The following is a 17668-nucleotide window of genomic DNA, read 5'->3' on the forward strand; positions in this document are numbered from 1 at the left end:
GGATGGAACATTAAGGAAGAGCCAGAGTAGGGCGATTGTGGCCATGCAACTCAAGCTCTGGGCCATATAGCAAACCCATAGAGAGACGTCGATATACACAGTGACCCACAGAGATGCATTTAAAGACAAGCCACAGTGCAATTGTGGCCCTGCAACCCAAACTATGGACCAAAAGTAAAACCATTGTAGTCCGTGCTCCTTCAACGGAGGGGGGGTCGGGGAAGAAAAACCACGCAAACTCTTTCCTGAAGCCCTCTCTCGCCGTGGCTAGCAGACCTTGACATTGTCATTCAGCTCCTGAATCTATTGCTGCCATACACAACAACACAAAACGAATTGTAATGCTGTCATGAGTGCGTTGTTGCTTTGGAGCCCCGTGCATCGGAACGCCGCGCGGCCTTTGTGCGCATTCCACCGAGTGCCGAGTGCTGTCCGAGCATGACGGGATACCCACACTTGTTTGTGTATGGGCCCTCATGCCTCGTTAACTCTCCACTTATAAAGGTCGATGTGGCAAGCATTGTCTCCGTTTGCGCGAGTGTGGTTCGTGATGGTAAAACAACGAGTCAGACCTGGTAGGAATTACTCGAACGAGTGTAAGATTTGTCCATAGGTGGATACATGCAGTTTTGTGGATTTGTCTCATGGGCCTATACATATACAGCACTGTATATTCGTATACTAGAGTGACTATGGAAGGGCCTTCATCCAGCAGAGTATTGGCTGATGAAGATGATCCTATATTATAATGTATGTATGTTGAACTTCTTTCGCGCAGTACGTAGCCAACCGTGCTAATCCGAGGTACTGGGGAAGGACAACAAACTAAAAACAGAAAGCAGTTCTAAAGAAATTAGTTTTCATTTTAGATTAAAAAGTGCTCCAAGTGGCTTCCTGATATCGGAAGGAAGAAGAGCGTTCCTGACGGTTGCAGAAGCGCATCTGAAAAGCGTGCGATGCAGTGACCGTCTTTGTTCGACGGCTATCCAAAAGCCCTTGCTGCATGGATGACTGGAGTTCGCCTGATGGTTCATGTTCTTTGACGAGATCAGCCAGATGTTGTGGTCCATGCTTTGCAAGGACTTTGAGTGTAATGAGCGCGACCAGAAGTATTCGTTCAGCAACCAGAAGCCAGCGCAGTTTGACGAGCACCGGGCGGACGTGGTCGGATGTCTGTCTCCATGTTCTGTGTGTGTTTCAATGCCATGTACTATGTATGTATTATATCAGCACCTTGTATCTCGAATGTATAATATTATCATACCTGCATTGATGCGGCGGGCTCATTCACGTGTGTTACTCCGCAGTTTTATGCATGTGTGTACGTGGGCTAGGTATACATACGTATTGATTTGGGCTGCGAGGATGGCTATATAGGAAATTGTAGAACAGCATTAGATTCCATAATAGAGAATATTAGATTGTTCACTTAGTCTTTGCGGAGTTTAGAGCATTATCTCGTGTGGCTGGCTGGGATTTTTTCATTACTTTACTCCCACGTGTAACAGCACTCACAAATCGATTTGGCCAAACATCCCAATGCAGGACCCTCTTTGGAAAAAAACAAGTATTGAGGCTCCCTAGGTCGACTCAGCCTCAAATGTGTGGTGTGTAAACATCGCCACTGGGGAGACAAAGGTGGTCAGGCGTGGTGCTGGCCACCCACCCCCTCGTGTGCCTTGCCGGCCTTCATTGGTGCTCGCTAACAGCACTTGCCCCAAAAGTCTGTTCGGCTATATGGGGTATCTTTTTTTGTGTTTACATGCATATGGATGCACATGGCCAACACGTGTTGTGTGTTCACATGCTAATACGACCTGAATAGCCACTATCAGTGTCCTATCTCGGCGCCTATCACAGCATGGGGTGCTGGTGGTAGTGTAGGGTTTTTACTCGACCTTACATATAAAAAAGAATACCCGCTGAGTCGGGTGAAGCAGCAGACATCGGCGATACAAAGGCGGCCAGACATGAGCCAACCCCCACCCCCCCACCTCGTGTGTCACGCTGCCCCTGAATAGGTGCTCGCTAACAACACGCTGTCGAAGGGGATGGATATGGGATCAAAATCCCACCCGCATTCGTAAAATTATCACTGCCCTTACTTACAAACATACGTGATGTAGGCTGACGTTTTAGACAATTTCGCGTACACGAAAGTGCGGTAGAGGGGTGTGTGGAACGTGATTTCCCTTCACTCACATCACCAGTATGTCTGGTAATTAGTCGCTTAATTCTTATAGCACGAGGCCACCTCAGGTGCTAATCTAGCATTTGGCCTACTCTCACACACTCTGTGAAGAGGTGGGAATTACCCACGCTTTACGCCACCACACGCGACCTGCCGATAATATTAACAGCGGCATGCCCATTTACACTGCTGGGTCTACCCATGGAATACCGTGAACAGTTCTGTACCTTATATGGAAATCCTTAATTCGTCAACTTCATTCAAGCGTCAGTTTTCTCAGAGCCCCACGGTGTTTCAGTTTCATTTATTAGGTATAGTCCTGTGAGCCATTCGGCTCTTGAATCGGGTGCAACCGCAACAAACCAAAAACATGAACGAGAAAACATCTTAAAGTGACTATGCGCAAACAGAAAAATCCAGGAAAAAACTGCAAAGTCTTCCAGAAAAAAAGCACCATACACCAACGGTGTGCAAAATAATCCCAGTGTGTGTAATGTGTGTAAAGTGAGAGCTCCGACTCTAACGTCTTTTCATCTCTCCTGGCCACCCTCTGTGCTCTGAAGAAGACACATTGCCCAAAACGTCGGCCCGTTCTAACCGGTTTCTGTAAACAAGGAAAGCGCTCGCGCTGAGTAACTGGAGGTCGTGGGTTCGAGCCCGACCCTGACGCCTGCTGCTGTGTATTTGGATTTTTCTCCGGGTCCTCCGGTTTTTCCCTTCACATTTAGAATCAACATTGCGCGTTCAGAGTATTTGGCTGCTATACATTTCCACGTGATAAGCCACTTCGTTGAGCTGTCATTTGTGACAGCCAGGTCGCTTCTGAAAAAGAGTCTTCTACAGCTCAGTGGGCCCACCTGGTAAAATAAAAACAAATCGTTGACAATTTGGGACGATTCCCTTAATGAGCGCAAGCGTGGCACCTCGGCGGTGCGTTCCGATGTGACATCTGCTGGGCGGGTTTCTTTGTGTCTTGGGAGTTGCCAACAATGAGACCCATCATCCCCGCACTCTTAACCCAACCACCCCACCCACCCCGCACGGAGTAGCAGCCCCGGGGGGCGTGGGAGGTTTCGAAAAGATTTGCAAATCAAAGGGAGGCTACTCGTAGCCAGACCCATTTTGTTACAAAAAAATATCTTGCCACTCCCCAGTGACTGTCAGCCCTGAAAGTAGTCAATACAGCAAAACACAGTAAACAAACTATGGACAGTGGTGATTGCAATTCTGATGGTATCACCACCAACATCATCCACAGAGGCTCGTGCTGGACATCTGTGAAAAAGAGCCTCATGGCTCATCAGATTTCTCCAGTCTAAATCTTCTGATCTGGTTCTGATTCAGAGTGCAGTCGTGGATAAAGGCGCAGCCCTGCAAGAGCTTGCTGTCATCACCGCTGGCGGATTCCGGGGCCTCCCAGCTAAAGGGAGCTCTAGTGAGCAACTCTTTAAAAAAAAGGCTTATATCGATATGCTGCTACACGTTGGAACATATACGTCTTTGAATAATATGGAATACCCACACTTTCCCCCCCCCTCAAATGTCCACTTTGGCCCACTGCTGGGTAGACACTGGGGGAGTGTTTAAGAATCTTCCACAGTTTGTGTTTGACGATGGCCATGTTTGAGTGATGGCTATGCAGGAACACACACACGCAGACGAGTGTAGTTTAAAATGTCCTGTTAAAATTGCTCATGGCGGAGCTCGCTAAGAACTATTATCCCACTCGGCAATCGCTACAGAAAACTACAGGTGGAAAACAACAACAACAACAACTTGTAAAAACATTTGGAAGAGTGGACAAGTACTGCAGCTTAGTTTACACAGATACAACCCCATAGAGACGCATCGGTGCTAATTCAATCTCGCTGAAAGAAACACATGCAGTGTAACTTGTATTGACCAAACATCCCAATACTGGAAACATTACCTGCAAATTACTTTATTGGGATTGCACATGGGAACATCGCCCCCCCCACTCCTCCTGTAAAAAAATTGGCAGGAACTTCCTGAAATAGGAGAGTTTTTGAGACTCGTGTGTAGTGGACACCTATGTGCTATCTGCCCATGGATTGTGTTGATGATGATGAAGATCTTGTACCGTATTGCTGTGTTCACCTTATCCGGGTTTGGTCTGTACTGTGGATAAAGGTGGCAACTGTAGTCTGCACTCATCTCTGTTGGCAGTCCTGAACTAGCGTTTGAAATTCCACATTTTCCCCTTTTCAAAAAAGACATTTGACATTTGTGCTCAATATCCTTTAATCATGATAATCAATAATTATAATAATTTAGAGCCCCATATCAATCCACTGCTGGACGATACCGGTTGAAGGCCTTTGTAATGGGGATTGTCACCATACTTCAAGCTGGTCAGTGCCATGGGGGGCACCACAAATTCAGATATTACTTTCTACAGATGTTGTTAGCCGTGGCCAGGAATCGAACTCGGGATGCTGAACACAGCGCAGTGCGCTAACCATTACACTGCGACTCCACGCCCAATAGGTATACGGTTATATTTAATAATACGACTGTTGGTGATTGGATATGGGATAGGGCTAGCTCAAACCTCGTATAATCCCATGACCAACACAATTAAAACCCCATTCATACATATACGTCGATTTGCACAGTAGTCAAATAAGTGTTTTTTTCTCAAGTCTGGTTATTCATTATAAATCCCACTCCCCACACCCAGGCTCACAGGCAGTAGCCCTTATCTCCAGACGCCTAATCTCCTCCAGATAAGACACTCATTGCAGCTTTGATTCTCCAGGAATATAGTGGCAATTAAGATAGTGGATTCTTGTGAACTGGAGGAAAGACATGGACACTGTGCAAACAGAAGTGAGAGCAACTGAGAGAGAAAGTCTGAATTTAACTTAACTATTGCCATGCCATCAGCACCAGCAGTGTTATTATTATGGACATCATCTGTTATTAACATCATCAGTAGCAGCAGGATCAACATCCTCATCAGCAGCACCACTACCGTTAGCAGCAGTAGTATTATCAATATCGTTTATCATTATCAGCAGCAGGGTTAACATCATCAGCACCAGTAGCTGCTGGTGAATACCAGAGGTGTGGACTCGAGTCATGTGACTTGGACTCGAGTCAGACTCGAGTCATGAATTTGATGACTTGCGACTCGACTTGGACTTGCATAACAATGACTTTGTCCCACCTATGAGATGTGGACTCGAGTCATGTGACTTGGACTCGAGTCAGACTCGAGTCATGAATTTGATGACTTGCGACTCGACTTGGACTTGCATAACAATGACTTTGTCCCACCTCTGGTGAATACACAAGCACAGGAATTGAAAAGCAGAAATCTCACTCGTGCATTTCGAGAGACCACCGTAAAAACCATAAAAGCCCACTTTACAAAAAGTCTTGTGATTTACAACAGAGCACCATAGGTGTTCACTAGCAGTCGGGTTGAGCAGAGGTCGCAACTGGGTACCCAATACCCGTACCCTACCCGATACCCGGCTACCCGTACCCAGCCAGGTACCGGTACGGGTACCCGTTTGCGACCCTGGTGCGGTCGGGTACGGGTAGACCGTGAGTCACTGGTGAGTCACCGTTTGTCACTCATTTCCCAACGTCTTGTCTCTTCTCACAATTCAAGTTCCTAGAATCAACCCACCCGCGCCTGCAACATGACTTCATCCCAGAGGTCGCAATCAGGTACCCGATACCCGTATCCTACCCGTACCCGGCCGGGTACGGGTACGGCCGGGTACGGGTACCCGTTTGCGACCCTGGTGCGGCCGGGTACGGGTAAGGAATCAAAACCCGTTTGCGACCTCTGGGGTTGCGTCAGCGTTCACGGGTGGCTGGCTCGTGGGTCTTCAATCGTCTCAACTGACAGTCTTAAGGGCGGCAGCTACTTCTTAGTCTGGTGCTGCGTGAGGCCGAAATCGCCGGGAGATGGGAATTTCTGTCTCTGACCGTGCCCCCCATCGCTGTGCCGTGTACCACATGCGAGCAGTAAGCGCGGGGTGGTGGTGCGACATGGAGGAGGAGGTGGTGGTGGAGGTGACGCGGCGGCGTGTACGCGACGCGCCTACACGAGTGAGGACGAGGCCTGGAAGAGCTACCTGGAGAACCCCCTGACGGCCGCCACCAAAGCCATGATGAGCATCAACGGGGACGAAGACAGCGTGGCCGCCCTCGGCCTGCTCTACGACTACTACAAGGTAGGGGTGCTTTGCAGATTGTGACGTTTCAGAATCTCAGGTTTTTAAGGGCAATTATATTTCCGGATTTTTTTTTTTATCCCGACTTGTTGACGTTATGGATGTAGTTTGAAGCATCTTTGTGGCGTGAGCCGGTGCCAAGTGACGCCATTTTTTGTGAAGAAAGCATTGGCAATTAGCCACGTAATGTCCTATGACGTCATATTTTGTTTAATGATCCGAAATACAAAACAAATTGAGTCAGATTTTTTTGGGAATTGCAACTTTGTTTTTTGGGAGAGCCTGACCTTTAGTATAGAGAACAGCTCGGCGACCACTGCCTCACTGCCATCTGCAAGTCGCATATTTAGATACGAGCAAATACAAGAGAAGCCACACAACAGCAAACGGATAAGGCAAAGAGGGGGAGTGTGGATCGCAAGCAATTCACCGTCCATACATTTTGGCAAAGGGACCCACAACTGCAGACACGATCGCTGTAACGAGACGGCGCCAAAGACACTGCCGAAACCAGCGTGTAATGTACACAACACTCTTGTAGCTCTTTTTTATTCATGTAAAATTGCTTACTAATCACAAACCGAGAATATGACACCTGTGCGTGTACTCCCAGAGAATGAGATATGGCAATGCAGCTGCGTCTTATTTAAGATGAGAATGAATAATTGAGGGGCGGTTACTGAGACGTGTGGTGCCGGGGAGGGAGAGAGGAGGGCGGGAGGTTCACCACGCTTTATTGTAAGTCACCACTGGACCCCACTAGGCCCCACTGGGCCTGGCCTGGCAGGGTCAGGGCCATGTGTGTTTCTGGCTTCGGTTGTTCATTGGCAGCGGAGTTAAGGTTGGAAGTGAATGACCTCAACACTAGAGCGTGAGCGATGATGATGGTTATTATGATCATGATGGTGAATGATGATGGTGATAATGATTTGATGGTCATGACGACGATGGTGCTGATCGTATTGTGAATGATGAAAACGGGAATTGGTGGCGGTGATGGTGGCGACGACAATTAATGATGGTGGTGTTGATAATCATGATGACGATAACTTATTATGGCGATGTGTGTTCTAGGTGCCGCGAGATAAACGTCTGCTACCAGTAAAGGGCTCTGAGAATGGAGACTTGGAGCCCAAACGGTGAGATGCCTCACCTTAATTACGAGGTGTATCACCCTTACCCCTGCATTACCCAGAATGCCGACTCAATGCTGACCCTCTATATTACCCAGAATGCATTGTCCCCTTCACGCCCAGTAACTGATAGCTGTCCCCCTTTACTGCTCCTTTTAACCCAGAATGTCGCGCTCAGTGCTGCCCCACTTAATTACCCATAATGCCACAGTGCTGCTCCAATGTATTATTTGAGTGTTGCGCCTCTATATTATTCAGAATTCCGCACGGTGAAAGGGTGCAGATTAGCATCCCTTTCATGACCTGCAGTTTGCATGTCTCTCTCCCCGTAGTGGCGTGGATTTTCCTCCAGGTCCTCCGGTCCTTCCCTACACAATTATAAACATGCTGATAAGCCTCTTCATTGAGCTATCATTTGTGGCCGGGTCGTTTCTGAAAAAGAGCTGGATAGCTCAGTGGGCCCTCACCTGGTAAAATAAAAAGAGTAGTTCGTCAAAAAAATACCCACAATTGCCCACTGCCGTCACCCCCTTTCCACCGCGTTACCCAGAATGCGTCACTCACCGCCCGTCCTACCTCCCCACCCCTCCCTCGGCAGGCTTCTGACAGCAATGGGCACGAGCGACACGGGGGAGTTGCACCGTCTGGTGGGCGCAGGCATATCCGGGCCACAGGGCATGGGGTCCCAGCCGTCGGGCATCAAGACGGAAAAGGCCATCTCCTACAACGTGACGGTGGCTCAGCCCTCCGTGCAGTTCTACGAGCGCGAGGAGCAGCGGCCCGCCATTCTGTACGAGCGCACGCATATGACGTTCGACATCGACCATGGGGCCGGCGGCGTGGGGCCCGGGCCGGCGCCACCGCAGGTCACGCAGGCCCAGCCGGGCGTGGGGCATTACCTGAAGGAGAACGATGACCGGCGCTCACCTGACAACGGGTCTCTCGACCAGGGCCCCGGCCTCCAGGAGGTGCGTGCCCCTATTCGTGTGTGTGTGGTGTGTGGTGTGTGTGAGGGTCAACCCACGTGTGGGTTTGTTGATCCGTAAGTGAACCTGTAAAATGCCTGCGTGGGTGTGTTAAGCTACGTGTGTGAGTTAACCCATAACACCTGTGTGGGTGTGTTAGCCCATGTGTGTGAATGAGCCCATAAGTTAACCCATGATGCTGGTGTCTTTTCCGTAACCTCCTCTCAGAGAGGTTTCACTTCACATGGCGTCAATGTGCACCTAGTTTGACACGAGCTGTGGTGATATCACCGCCACTTAGTGGCGATTGGCGGCTGTTGATGCTGCTGACAAGTTTCCTTATGTCTGCACGTGTGTGTCTGTCGGCTTGTGTGTGACACCTATCCTTGTGAGATACCTATCCATACACATGTGTGTGTGAAACTACGGACGATATAGTAAACCACCGTTGTTCGCCACTCCTTCAACGGAGGAGGAACAGCAACACTACACGAACTCTCTCCTGAAGCCCTCTCGCCGTGGCTGGAAGCAGACCTCGAAATTAGCTTTTATCTCCTGAAGAACGTTATCGCTTCCAGCATACACAAGAATAGAATGTGTGAAACCTGCTTGTGTGATGCCTGTCTGCCTCTGCAACACCTGTCGATCTGACACCCGTCTTCTGCTGTGTCCCGCTTGTTTATCCCGCGGGTGTCTCTCTGCGTGCATCTCCCCGTGATGTCCACAGACATACCACTTCAGCGAGCTGACCAAGTTCCGCGCTCAGCCAGGAGACACGTCCGACTACGAGACAGCGTCCGGGTGAGACTCCCCCGTGCGAGTAGTCTCATCTCTGTGTCCGAGTGCAGTGAGACAGAGACGAGACCACTAGTTCTGCCGGCATGTGTCACGCACACAAAGACCCCCGTATAGCCTGAACAGACTGTGATGTTAGCGAGTAACACCTATGAAGGCTGGTACGGCATATGAAGGTGGTGGATGGCCAGCAACCACCCCCGACCGCCTTTATCTCCCGAGTGGTGACGTTTACATACCACACCAGTTACTTATTTGAGGCTGAGTCGACCTAGGGGAGACCCAGGGCCAGTTCAGATAATTGCCACTGGTGTTGACCGTGAGCGGAAATCGAACCCGGGTCGCCAAGTTTGTAGCGCAGCGCGCTTCCCGCTACACTCCACGCGCAGTGGGAGGATCTGCACTCGGAACCGTTTCGTTCCGTTAGTGCAATGCAAGTTCATTAATTCCTAAGTAATATCATGTACGGCTGCCAATTCCGCGTTTCCTTCCATCGTAGTCAACAATATTTTTTTTTCCAAGCCATAGTAAAGCCATTAATCTCTTGGAACAACATTCTCATCTGACTTCATGGAACGGCTGGGTTACTGATCTGGCGAAGGATGCATCGAAGAAGCTTGTTTTTCATTTCCGTGCCAAAGCCTCTTTAACTCCGAGTAATTATTAGTGCTATACTAAGAACATATTTGGCCAAAGTTGGAATACTGCTGTCATATCTGGGACAGAGCACCATGTTCTACTATGATAAAACTTTTTTTTTATTTAACCAGGTAAGGCCCACTGAGCTGTCTCGCTCTTTTTCAGTTAATGACCTGATCACATTATAGCTCAACGAAGTGGCTTATCATGTGGAAATTTATAGCAGCCAATTACTGTACTCTAAGTGCATGTTTCTAAATGTGGAGGGAAAAATTGGAGGACCCGGAAAAAAATCCACGAGACCACGGGGAGAACATGCAAGCTCCAAATATACAGACATGAGGGTCAGGTTTAAACCCACGACCTTTCTACCAGGCGAGGTATTGAACATCTCACCACCGTGGTATTTAACATTGAGCAACGCAAGCTTGGAATTACTGCTCGGAGACAAGGAGAGGAACACGTGGATCAAAGGACAAATGCACATCAGACATCAAATTGACGGTCCGAAAAATTAAGTGCGCTTGGGCAGGAGACATCACTTAGATGGGACGTTGGCAGTGGATGAGACTGGTCATGTATGTCAGCTGAAGGAGAGACCCCGACGGAGAAGAGATGGACTGACGAGACCATTTCAAATGCAAGGGTGAGATGCATTGTGGCATTGCAGGATCCGTGAGCAATGGTGACGTCGTGGGGAGGCCTTCATCTAGCAGTCGATCAACCATGGCTCATAATGATGGTGATGGCATATTTCTGCCTTAGTGTAGCAGTGGTTATGCAAAAGCCAGTGACGATGGCGTGCGGAAGCCTTCACCCAGCATCAGATAGAACACTGAATGATGATGCGTACGTGTGCGTGCACGCGACAGGGAGTATTTTGAGTACACCCTGGAGGCGTCCAAGTCTCTTCGGCAGCGCCCGGGCGAGGGCCCGCTCACTTACCTCAACAAGGGCCAGTTCTACGCTATTTCCCTACGCGAGCTGGGAGCCAACAAGTGCCTCCGTCACCCCATGAGCAAAGTCCGGGTGAGTGCGCACGGTGCGGTGGAGCGACGGGGCACGGCGCGACGTGATTGGACGGGATGCGACGTGACGAGATGCGGCACGACACGACGAGAGGCCGCGCGGATTCAACGAGATGTCACCTCTTCTTCGTCGTCGTCGTACGGCTGATGTTGACGTAGAGCGACGGCTATACATTAATTATTTACATTGATGGCGGTTGACCCAGATGATTGCATCAGGAGTAGCGGAGTGGTGCACCGTCGCTGTGACGATGTTTGTGAATGCGGCAATGAGTCGTCGTAAATTTCGTGGTTCTGTTTCCCGGTGGTGATCACAGTCGCAAACCAAAGAGTTTTTTTAATTTTCCGTTTGTGCATCATCACCAAGTGTGCGCGTCTACTGCCGTGGTTTGTGCAGTGGATGCGGTTCAGGGGTTGCGGCCCAGAAGCTTCAGGGGCAGAGGTTGAAGCCAGGGATCTCGTGCGTCGCCGGGTCTTTCGCGATGAGAAGGTGTTTGTTTGTGACTTCTAGTGAGACGTGACATGACGAACCCGTGCGTGCGTGCGCAGAGTGTGATTATGGTGGTGTTCGGGGAAGACAAAAGCCGCGAGGAGCAGCTCAAATACTGGAAGTACTGGCACTCACGGCAACACACGGCCAAGCAGAGAGTCATCGACATCGGTGAGACCCCCAGCGCGCACACACACACATGGCCCACACACACATGGCCCACACACACATGGCGCACACACACAGCAGCGGCCAAATGGAATTTGCACATGCGGAAGTACCGACCATGTGACTGTAGTCCACACACTGGGATTACGGTACAGGGATTAGTAATACCAGAGCAGAAGTCCATACCTCGGCTTCATGACAATGCTTACTAGATTCAATTTTGATTTTAAGCTTTCGTGACTGCAGGAATCCATACTCTTTTGTTTTTTCGGTAAAGTCACGTGGTTAGAAATAAAATAAAACAAAACAAATCACGACGTTTCGATCGCAACACAAGCGGTCGTCATCAGGCAAAGAGTTGTGCAATTACACGCTTGCATTAAAATTGATTCTCATCCATGCAGTGTGTATGTTTATACGTGAATTCAAATTGGTTATTTACAATTTATGTATGTTACATATACGCCTGATATGCTGGTGATTAGGACATAGAGGCTGATCACGTGAGAAAATCTGTGCAAATGGGAAAAGAAAAACCATGTCGGTATAAATTGCACGAGAATCGATTCTAGTATTGAATCGCGATTTGGCGAACTACTGTGGCCTGCGAATCGTTGCTTTTGTTTTAAATTATTGTTGATTAGCTCCGTGGCCATGATATATTTTACACTGTGACAGTGGGACTCTCGTTTGTTTTGGCGGGAAAACAGTTGCTGTCAATTTGTGGCGGAAATTTTTGAAATCTCTGCAGTGCTTTGGCGGTTTGATTGTTTTTTCACCGTTTGCTGCAGAGGCCCTCCTCTGTCTTCCACCCTGGAAACGGAATCACTGTGCTTGATTGGCTTTGGAATCGCCTCATTGCTTGGAGCCTGATGCCTTAATCATTGTGGCCTATCTGCTGTATATGGGCCAAATACATTACCAATTTGGGCTCAAAATACATTACCACGAATTCCTTTTTTTAACACAAAAGTGGTCTTTGAATGAAGAGTGAGTGACTCACATACAACAAAGATCCCCCCCCCCCCGCCGCCATAGAGCCATCACAGACACTTGGGGCAAGTGCTGTGAGAGAGCACCAACACAGCACACGAGGGGGTGGTGTGGCTGACACCACTGCCGGCCGCCATTGTCTCTCCAGTGCTGATCTTGACAGATGGGAACCACATCATGCATTTAAGGCCGAGTCGACCTAGGAGAGGCCCAAAACCGGTTTAGACAATCGCCACCGATGTCGGCCGTGAGCGGGAATCGAACTCGGGTGACCGGGTTCGTAACGCGGTGCGCTGAGCGCTACGCTGCCGCTCCCCACATCAAATGCGCGCACGGGCGCACACGTGTGTTCGGACAAGGACACGCACAACGCACGAAAGCGTGGGGGCGCGCACGCTCGATCTCGCTGTAACGCCTAAATGCTCCCTTGTCTTTGTATGCGGGATCTGATTTCCATGGTTACCGGTGCAGGTTAAGTGTTTTGAATCCATGCTAGGATTTGTGTGGAGGTTGTTGGTGGTGGTGGTTGTGGTGGTGGGGGTGGGAGAGGGCGGAGGGGAAGGCGCTCGCCCTCCGTGCCGCAAATGGCGATACCTTTTCAAGCCTCGGGTGTCCATTTCTTCTTTTGAACCCGCGCCCCTTATCTGTGCTTGCACGGGGGGGCCGCATCGCGAAGCCACCTTTTGTCGGGGCCCTCCCCGCCTCGAGTCGTTGCCGTGCGATCACGTGTAGAGAGGCACGGCCGGGGAGCGGTGCGAGTCTCATCGCAGGGTGGAGGCCGCGTTGCCGACATTCTCACAAATGTTGGCTTTTCCAGGGGTGCGTATGCCGTGCTCGCTTTTAACAGCACTTGCTCCCAACAGTCTGTTAAGGCTACACGGGGGTTCTTTGTCTTTGGCACGGGGAGCGGTAGTGCAGTGGTTTAGCGAGCTGCGCTATGAACCCGGCAGCTGGAGTTGGATTCTCGCTCACAGCCATCACCAGTGGCGATTATCTGAACCAGACCTGGACCTCCCCTAGGTCGATTCGGTCTCAAATGAGCACCTGGTGCGATGTCAAAACATCGGCAGGCGATCAGGCGTGGCGCTGGCCACCCATACCCTCGTGGGCCGTTGCCGCTCTTCATAGGTGCTCGCTAACAGCACTTGCCCTAAAAGTCTGTTAAGGCTACACGGGGGATCTTCGTCTTTGTGTGTGCGTGTCGTGCTTCGGCCAAAAATACGAGCAGAGGAAATTCGCATCTGGAAATTGTGACAACTACAAAACAATTCGCACGTAAAAGAAAACATTCCTCGGATAACAATTTGCGCAGTGTTGCTACTTGCTTTTTTTTACCGGAATAAATCACAGCCTTTTTGTCCATCCACTCCACGGCAGGATGAAGGCATCCCCATGCCATGTCACAGGTGCCCAGATGCGATAACTCGCCACTGATGTTGTAGTCATGGCCGTGAATCGAACTCAGATCGCCCAGTTCAATAACACAATTGGCCTAATCACTGCACCACCGTTCCATTGTTTTTCTATACAGTATTAAGTTTTTTTTCATTACGGGAAATTTAATATTTTGACGTTTTTCTTTAGTTAACAGTCTGTCTTACCATCAACAACTTAACAAAATAAAATCATCTCATACATTTGGCTTTTTTTTGCTGAATTTGGCAAAGCCCTCCTGAGGGCCTTAATGTGATGACAATCGTAAGGCAGAATTTTATTGATAACCATTGACACACCAACATGAATTCTGTAGCAGCTTCATCATCATCATCACTGTCATCAGCACCATCATCATTACCTTCGTCAGCACGATCATGATCATCGTGAAGAAATCACATTGATCATCATCACCCCCATCTTTGCCCATTTACACATTTATCTGTCATTTACATGTATGTCTGTTCACTTATTGATAATTAACTGATGTCTAGTTGTAGGAATAACGTTGCCTGAGAAACCCCACGCACAGAATGACAGCAACACTCATTCTGCCTGCTGCACAAACAGCAGGAACCAGACAGCGACCTACTTTCTTTACCGCCACCTCTTACAAGCACCGGGTGGGTGCATCTCACAGATCCCATCTCAGCGTGATCTACCAACCCCCCCCCCCCCCATGTCACCGGGAGATATTAATAATAATTGAGTAAATTTCGATTTAAAGCTTTCGTGACTGCAGGGATTCATCTTCTTGGTTCTTTCGGTAAAGTCACGTAGAAGGAAAATAATACAATAATAAAAATAAAACAATAAAATAATTCTCACGACGTTTCGGCCACAATGCAAGCAGCCGTCTTCAGGTGGAGAACAGGTCTGTCGAGAAGGCAGAGTCATTCAGACTCTTTTATTATGTTTTATTATGTTTTCTTTTTATTAATTTATTATTTTCCTTCTACGTGACTTTACCGAAAGAACCAAGAAGAATAATTGAGTACATTTGGTCTTCTCGCCATTCATACAGCGTACGGCTATCACGAAGGAGAAAAGGCCCTCGTTGTCCCCAGACACAGTCCGGAGGAGATGTGGTGCGATGTGGCACGGGGAGGGTGTGTGTGTGGGGGGGTCCTCGCTCTGTGTGTGGGCACCGAGTCTCACTCCACCGTCCCGCATCTCCCCGTCCCGGGCAGAACCAGTTTGTCGAGGCCTGGAGCCAGTTTCTACCGGCGAGCCGAGCCGTGCCGGCCAAACTTACCCGCATGTCGCGCGCATATTTGTGCACGCGAATCTTTTGTGCGAGTCTGATGATTATCTGAACCGTTCCTGGGCCCTCTCCTAAGTCGACTAGGCCTCAAACGAGTGCCTGGTGCGATGTGTCGGAAACATCGTCACTTGGGAGACAAAGGCGGGCGGGCGTGGTGCTGGCCACCCACCCACTCTTGTGCCGGCCACCCACCCACTCTTGTGCCGTGCCGGCCTTCATAGCTTCATAGGTGCTACTCACTCACAGCACTTGCCCATACAGCATGTTAAGCCTATACAGTAAAACCTTGGATTGCGAGCATAATTCCTTCCGGAAACGTGTTTGTAATCCAAAGCACTCGAATATCAAAGCACTCGTATATCAGTTGTGATCACGTGACGCTCGGCAGACAAAGCATATACACGTGCTACTCGTATTGCAAGACCTCGCTCGTTTATCAAATTAATATTTATTTTAAAAATGTTTTCGTCTTGCAAAACACTCGCAGACCAAGTTACTCGCAATCCAAGGTTTTACTGTATATCTGTCTTTGTACTCGTACTGTGCCTCAAACCTGGCGATCTCATTTTAAGTCCCTGCCCCACTTATATCAGTGGTAGGTGGTATCCGAACTTTTATCCTGGGCCCACTCCTAGGTTGACTTAGTCTTAACTGAGCACTGGGGAGACAAAGGTGGTCACGTGTGTACTGGCCACACCCCCCCCCACCCCCTTGTGCATCCTCGTTTAATAGGTGCTCACGACTCTTGTTTACACAAAGACGTTTAGATTCGTTATTTCGTTTGTTTCTCAATCCGCTTGTCCTGGTGAGGGGTTGCGGCGGAAACTTGTTGAGTAGGGCGGTCCAGACCTCCCTTTCCCTGGCGACAGACTCCAGAACTACTACACTACTATACACTACTATACACTACACTATACACAGACTGTAGCTCTTCCTGGGGAATTCCCAGGCGTTCCCAGGCCAGCCGAGCGACAGTCCCACCAGCGTGCCCTGGACTGGTCCCAGGGTCTTCGCCAATTTTTAGATTAGTACATCGTTCAATTGTTGAAAGAAAAATTATAAATCCTAAATGTTTCATATCTGAAATGCATCTGTAATGTAGACACAGTATCGGTCATGCGTTGTCTGGTGGCCCTCTTGCCGAGCTGCTGTGGAAACCCGCATTACGAGCGGGAAATAGCCGCGACATCTTTGGGCACTGCAACTTCCACGGACGTCAATTGGGCCCTCGATTTTTTTTTTTACGCTCATTAGAACGTTGCAGGACCTTCCTGGAAAAAAAAGCCTTAAGACTCGGGGAGGCTTTCGTGGATAAAGTCCCAACATGCGATTTGATGTGTAATCATCCCTGCCAAAGGAAGATGGAATTTTCACCACAGTGAACAGTAGGCAGGTAACAGACGACATGCCTCTTCATCAATTAAAATGAGACCTGGCGTCGTATGTAAAGTGCCCTCATTTTATACGTTTGTTACATCTAGGCTAATGGGGGGAAAAAAACAAAGCGCTAAAAACAGATGGAACAAACGAGAACACTACAAATGAGATGCTAAACAGGGGTAGAAGAAGTATTCAAATATTGAATTTAAATCGTGACCCCGATTCGTGACCCCGAATTGTGACAATTCGTGGAACTGCTGGTGGGTGAGTTAAAATTATGATTTTTAGCGTCGCGCGTATCACACAAATACAAAAAGGGTCCTAAAGCACCAACGGAATTCAAAAGCGTTGCACGTAGGAAGCAGCACACGTGAGTTCTAGATTTGACGCTTTCGTGACTGCGAGGATTCATACTCTTAGGTTTTTTCGGTAAATGCACGTAGGTAAAAATAAATGTAAAAAATAAATAATAAAAATATAATAGAAATAATAATAGAAATAAAATAATGTGAGTTACTATTTTATTTATATTATTATTTGTATAATATTTGTATTATTTATTTTTAAAATTTATTTTTACCTACGTGACTTTACCGAAAAAACCTAAGAGTATAGTACACGTGAGCTTAGTATGACATCGAAGGTCTATCGTGAGTGTCTGGGTCTCTGTGCGAGTTTGTGCGTCCGTGTGCGAGTCTGTGGATGTACGTGCACATGGGTAGCAGCACACGTGAGCTCTTACATCATCTCTTGCGTGGTGTCGTCGTTGTGTGCAAGTAAGATGCCATCGCTTAAGGGTTTTGACAACCGCATCTTTGATTGATGTGCAAAAAATCATTGCGTGACAACATTTGCGTGGCAAAAAAAAACACTGCCGATTTGATTAACTTTGATAAATCGCTCCAGTATACAACACTCCGCACCTCCGATGAGCACGGTTGGCTACGTACGGTGCGAAAGAAGTTCAACTTGCTATG

At 48.6% G+C, this 17668-nt stretch overlaps 1 protein-coding gene across 4 annotated transcripts in view; it reads left to right on the plus strand.

Annotated features, from left to right (window-relative positions):
- Positions 1 to 17668, plus strand: part of LOC144938276 (grainyhead-like protein 2 homolog) — a 68119-nt gene that overhangs the window by 14170 nt on the left and 36281 nt on the right. For all 4 annotated transcript variants that reach the window (XM_078866148.1, XM_078866157.1, XM_078866166.1 and 1 more), the window contains exons 2-7: positions 6195 to 6402; positions 7477 to 7541; positions 8134 to 8503; positions 9228 to 9301; positions 10807 to 10963; positions 11512 to 11623. In XM_078866148.1, the coding sequence (XP_078722274.1) occupies positions 6195 to 6402; positions 7477 to 7541; positions 8134 to 8503; positions 9228 to 9301; positions 10807 to 10963; positions 11512 to 11623 (986 nt within the window). The remainder of the gene's footprint in view (positions 1 to 6194; positions 6403 to 7476; positions 7542 to 8133; positions 8504 to 9227; positions 9302 to 10806; positions 10964 to 11511; positions 11624 to 17668) is intronic.

The sequence above is a fragment of the Lampetra fluviatilis genome, chromosome 2 (assembly GCF_964198595.1).
Source record: "Lampetra fluviatilis chromosome 2, kcLamFluv1.1, whole genome shotgun sequence".
Lineage (NCBI taxonomy): Eukaryota > Metazoa > Chordata > Hyperoartia > Petromyzontiformes > Petromyzontidae > Lampetra > Lampetra fluviatilis.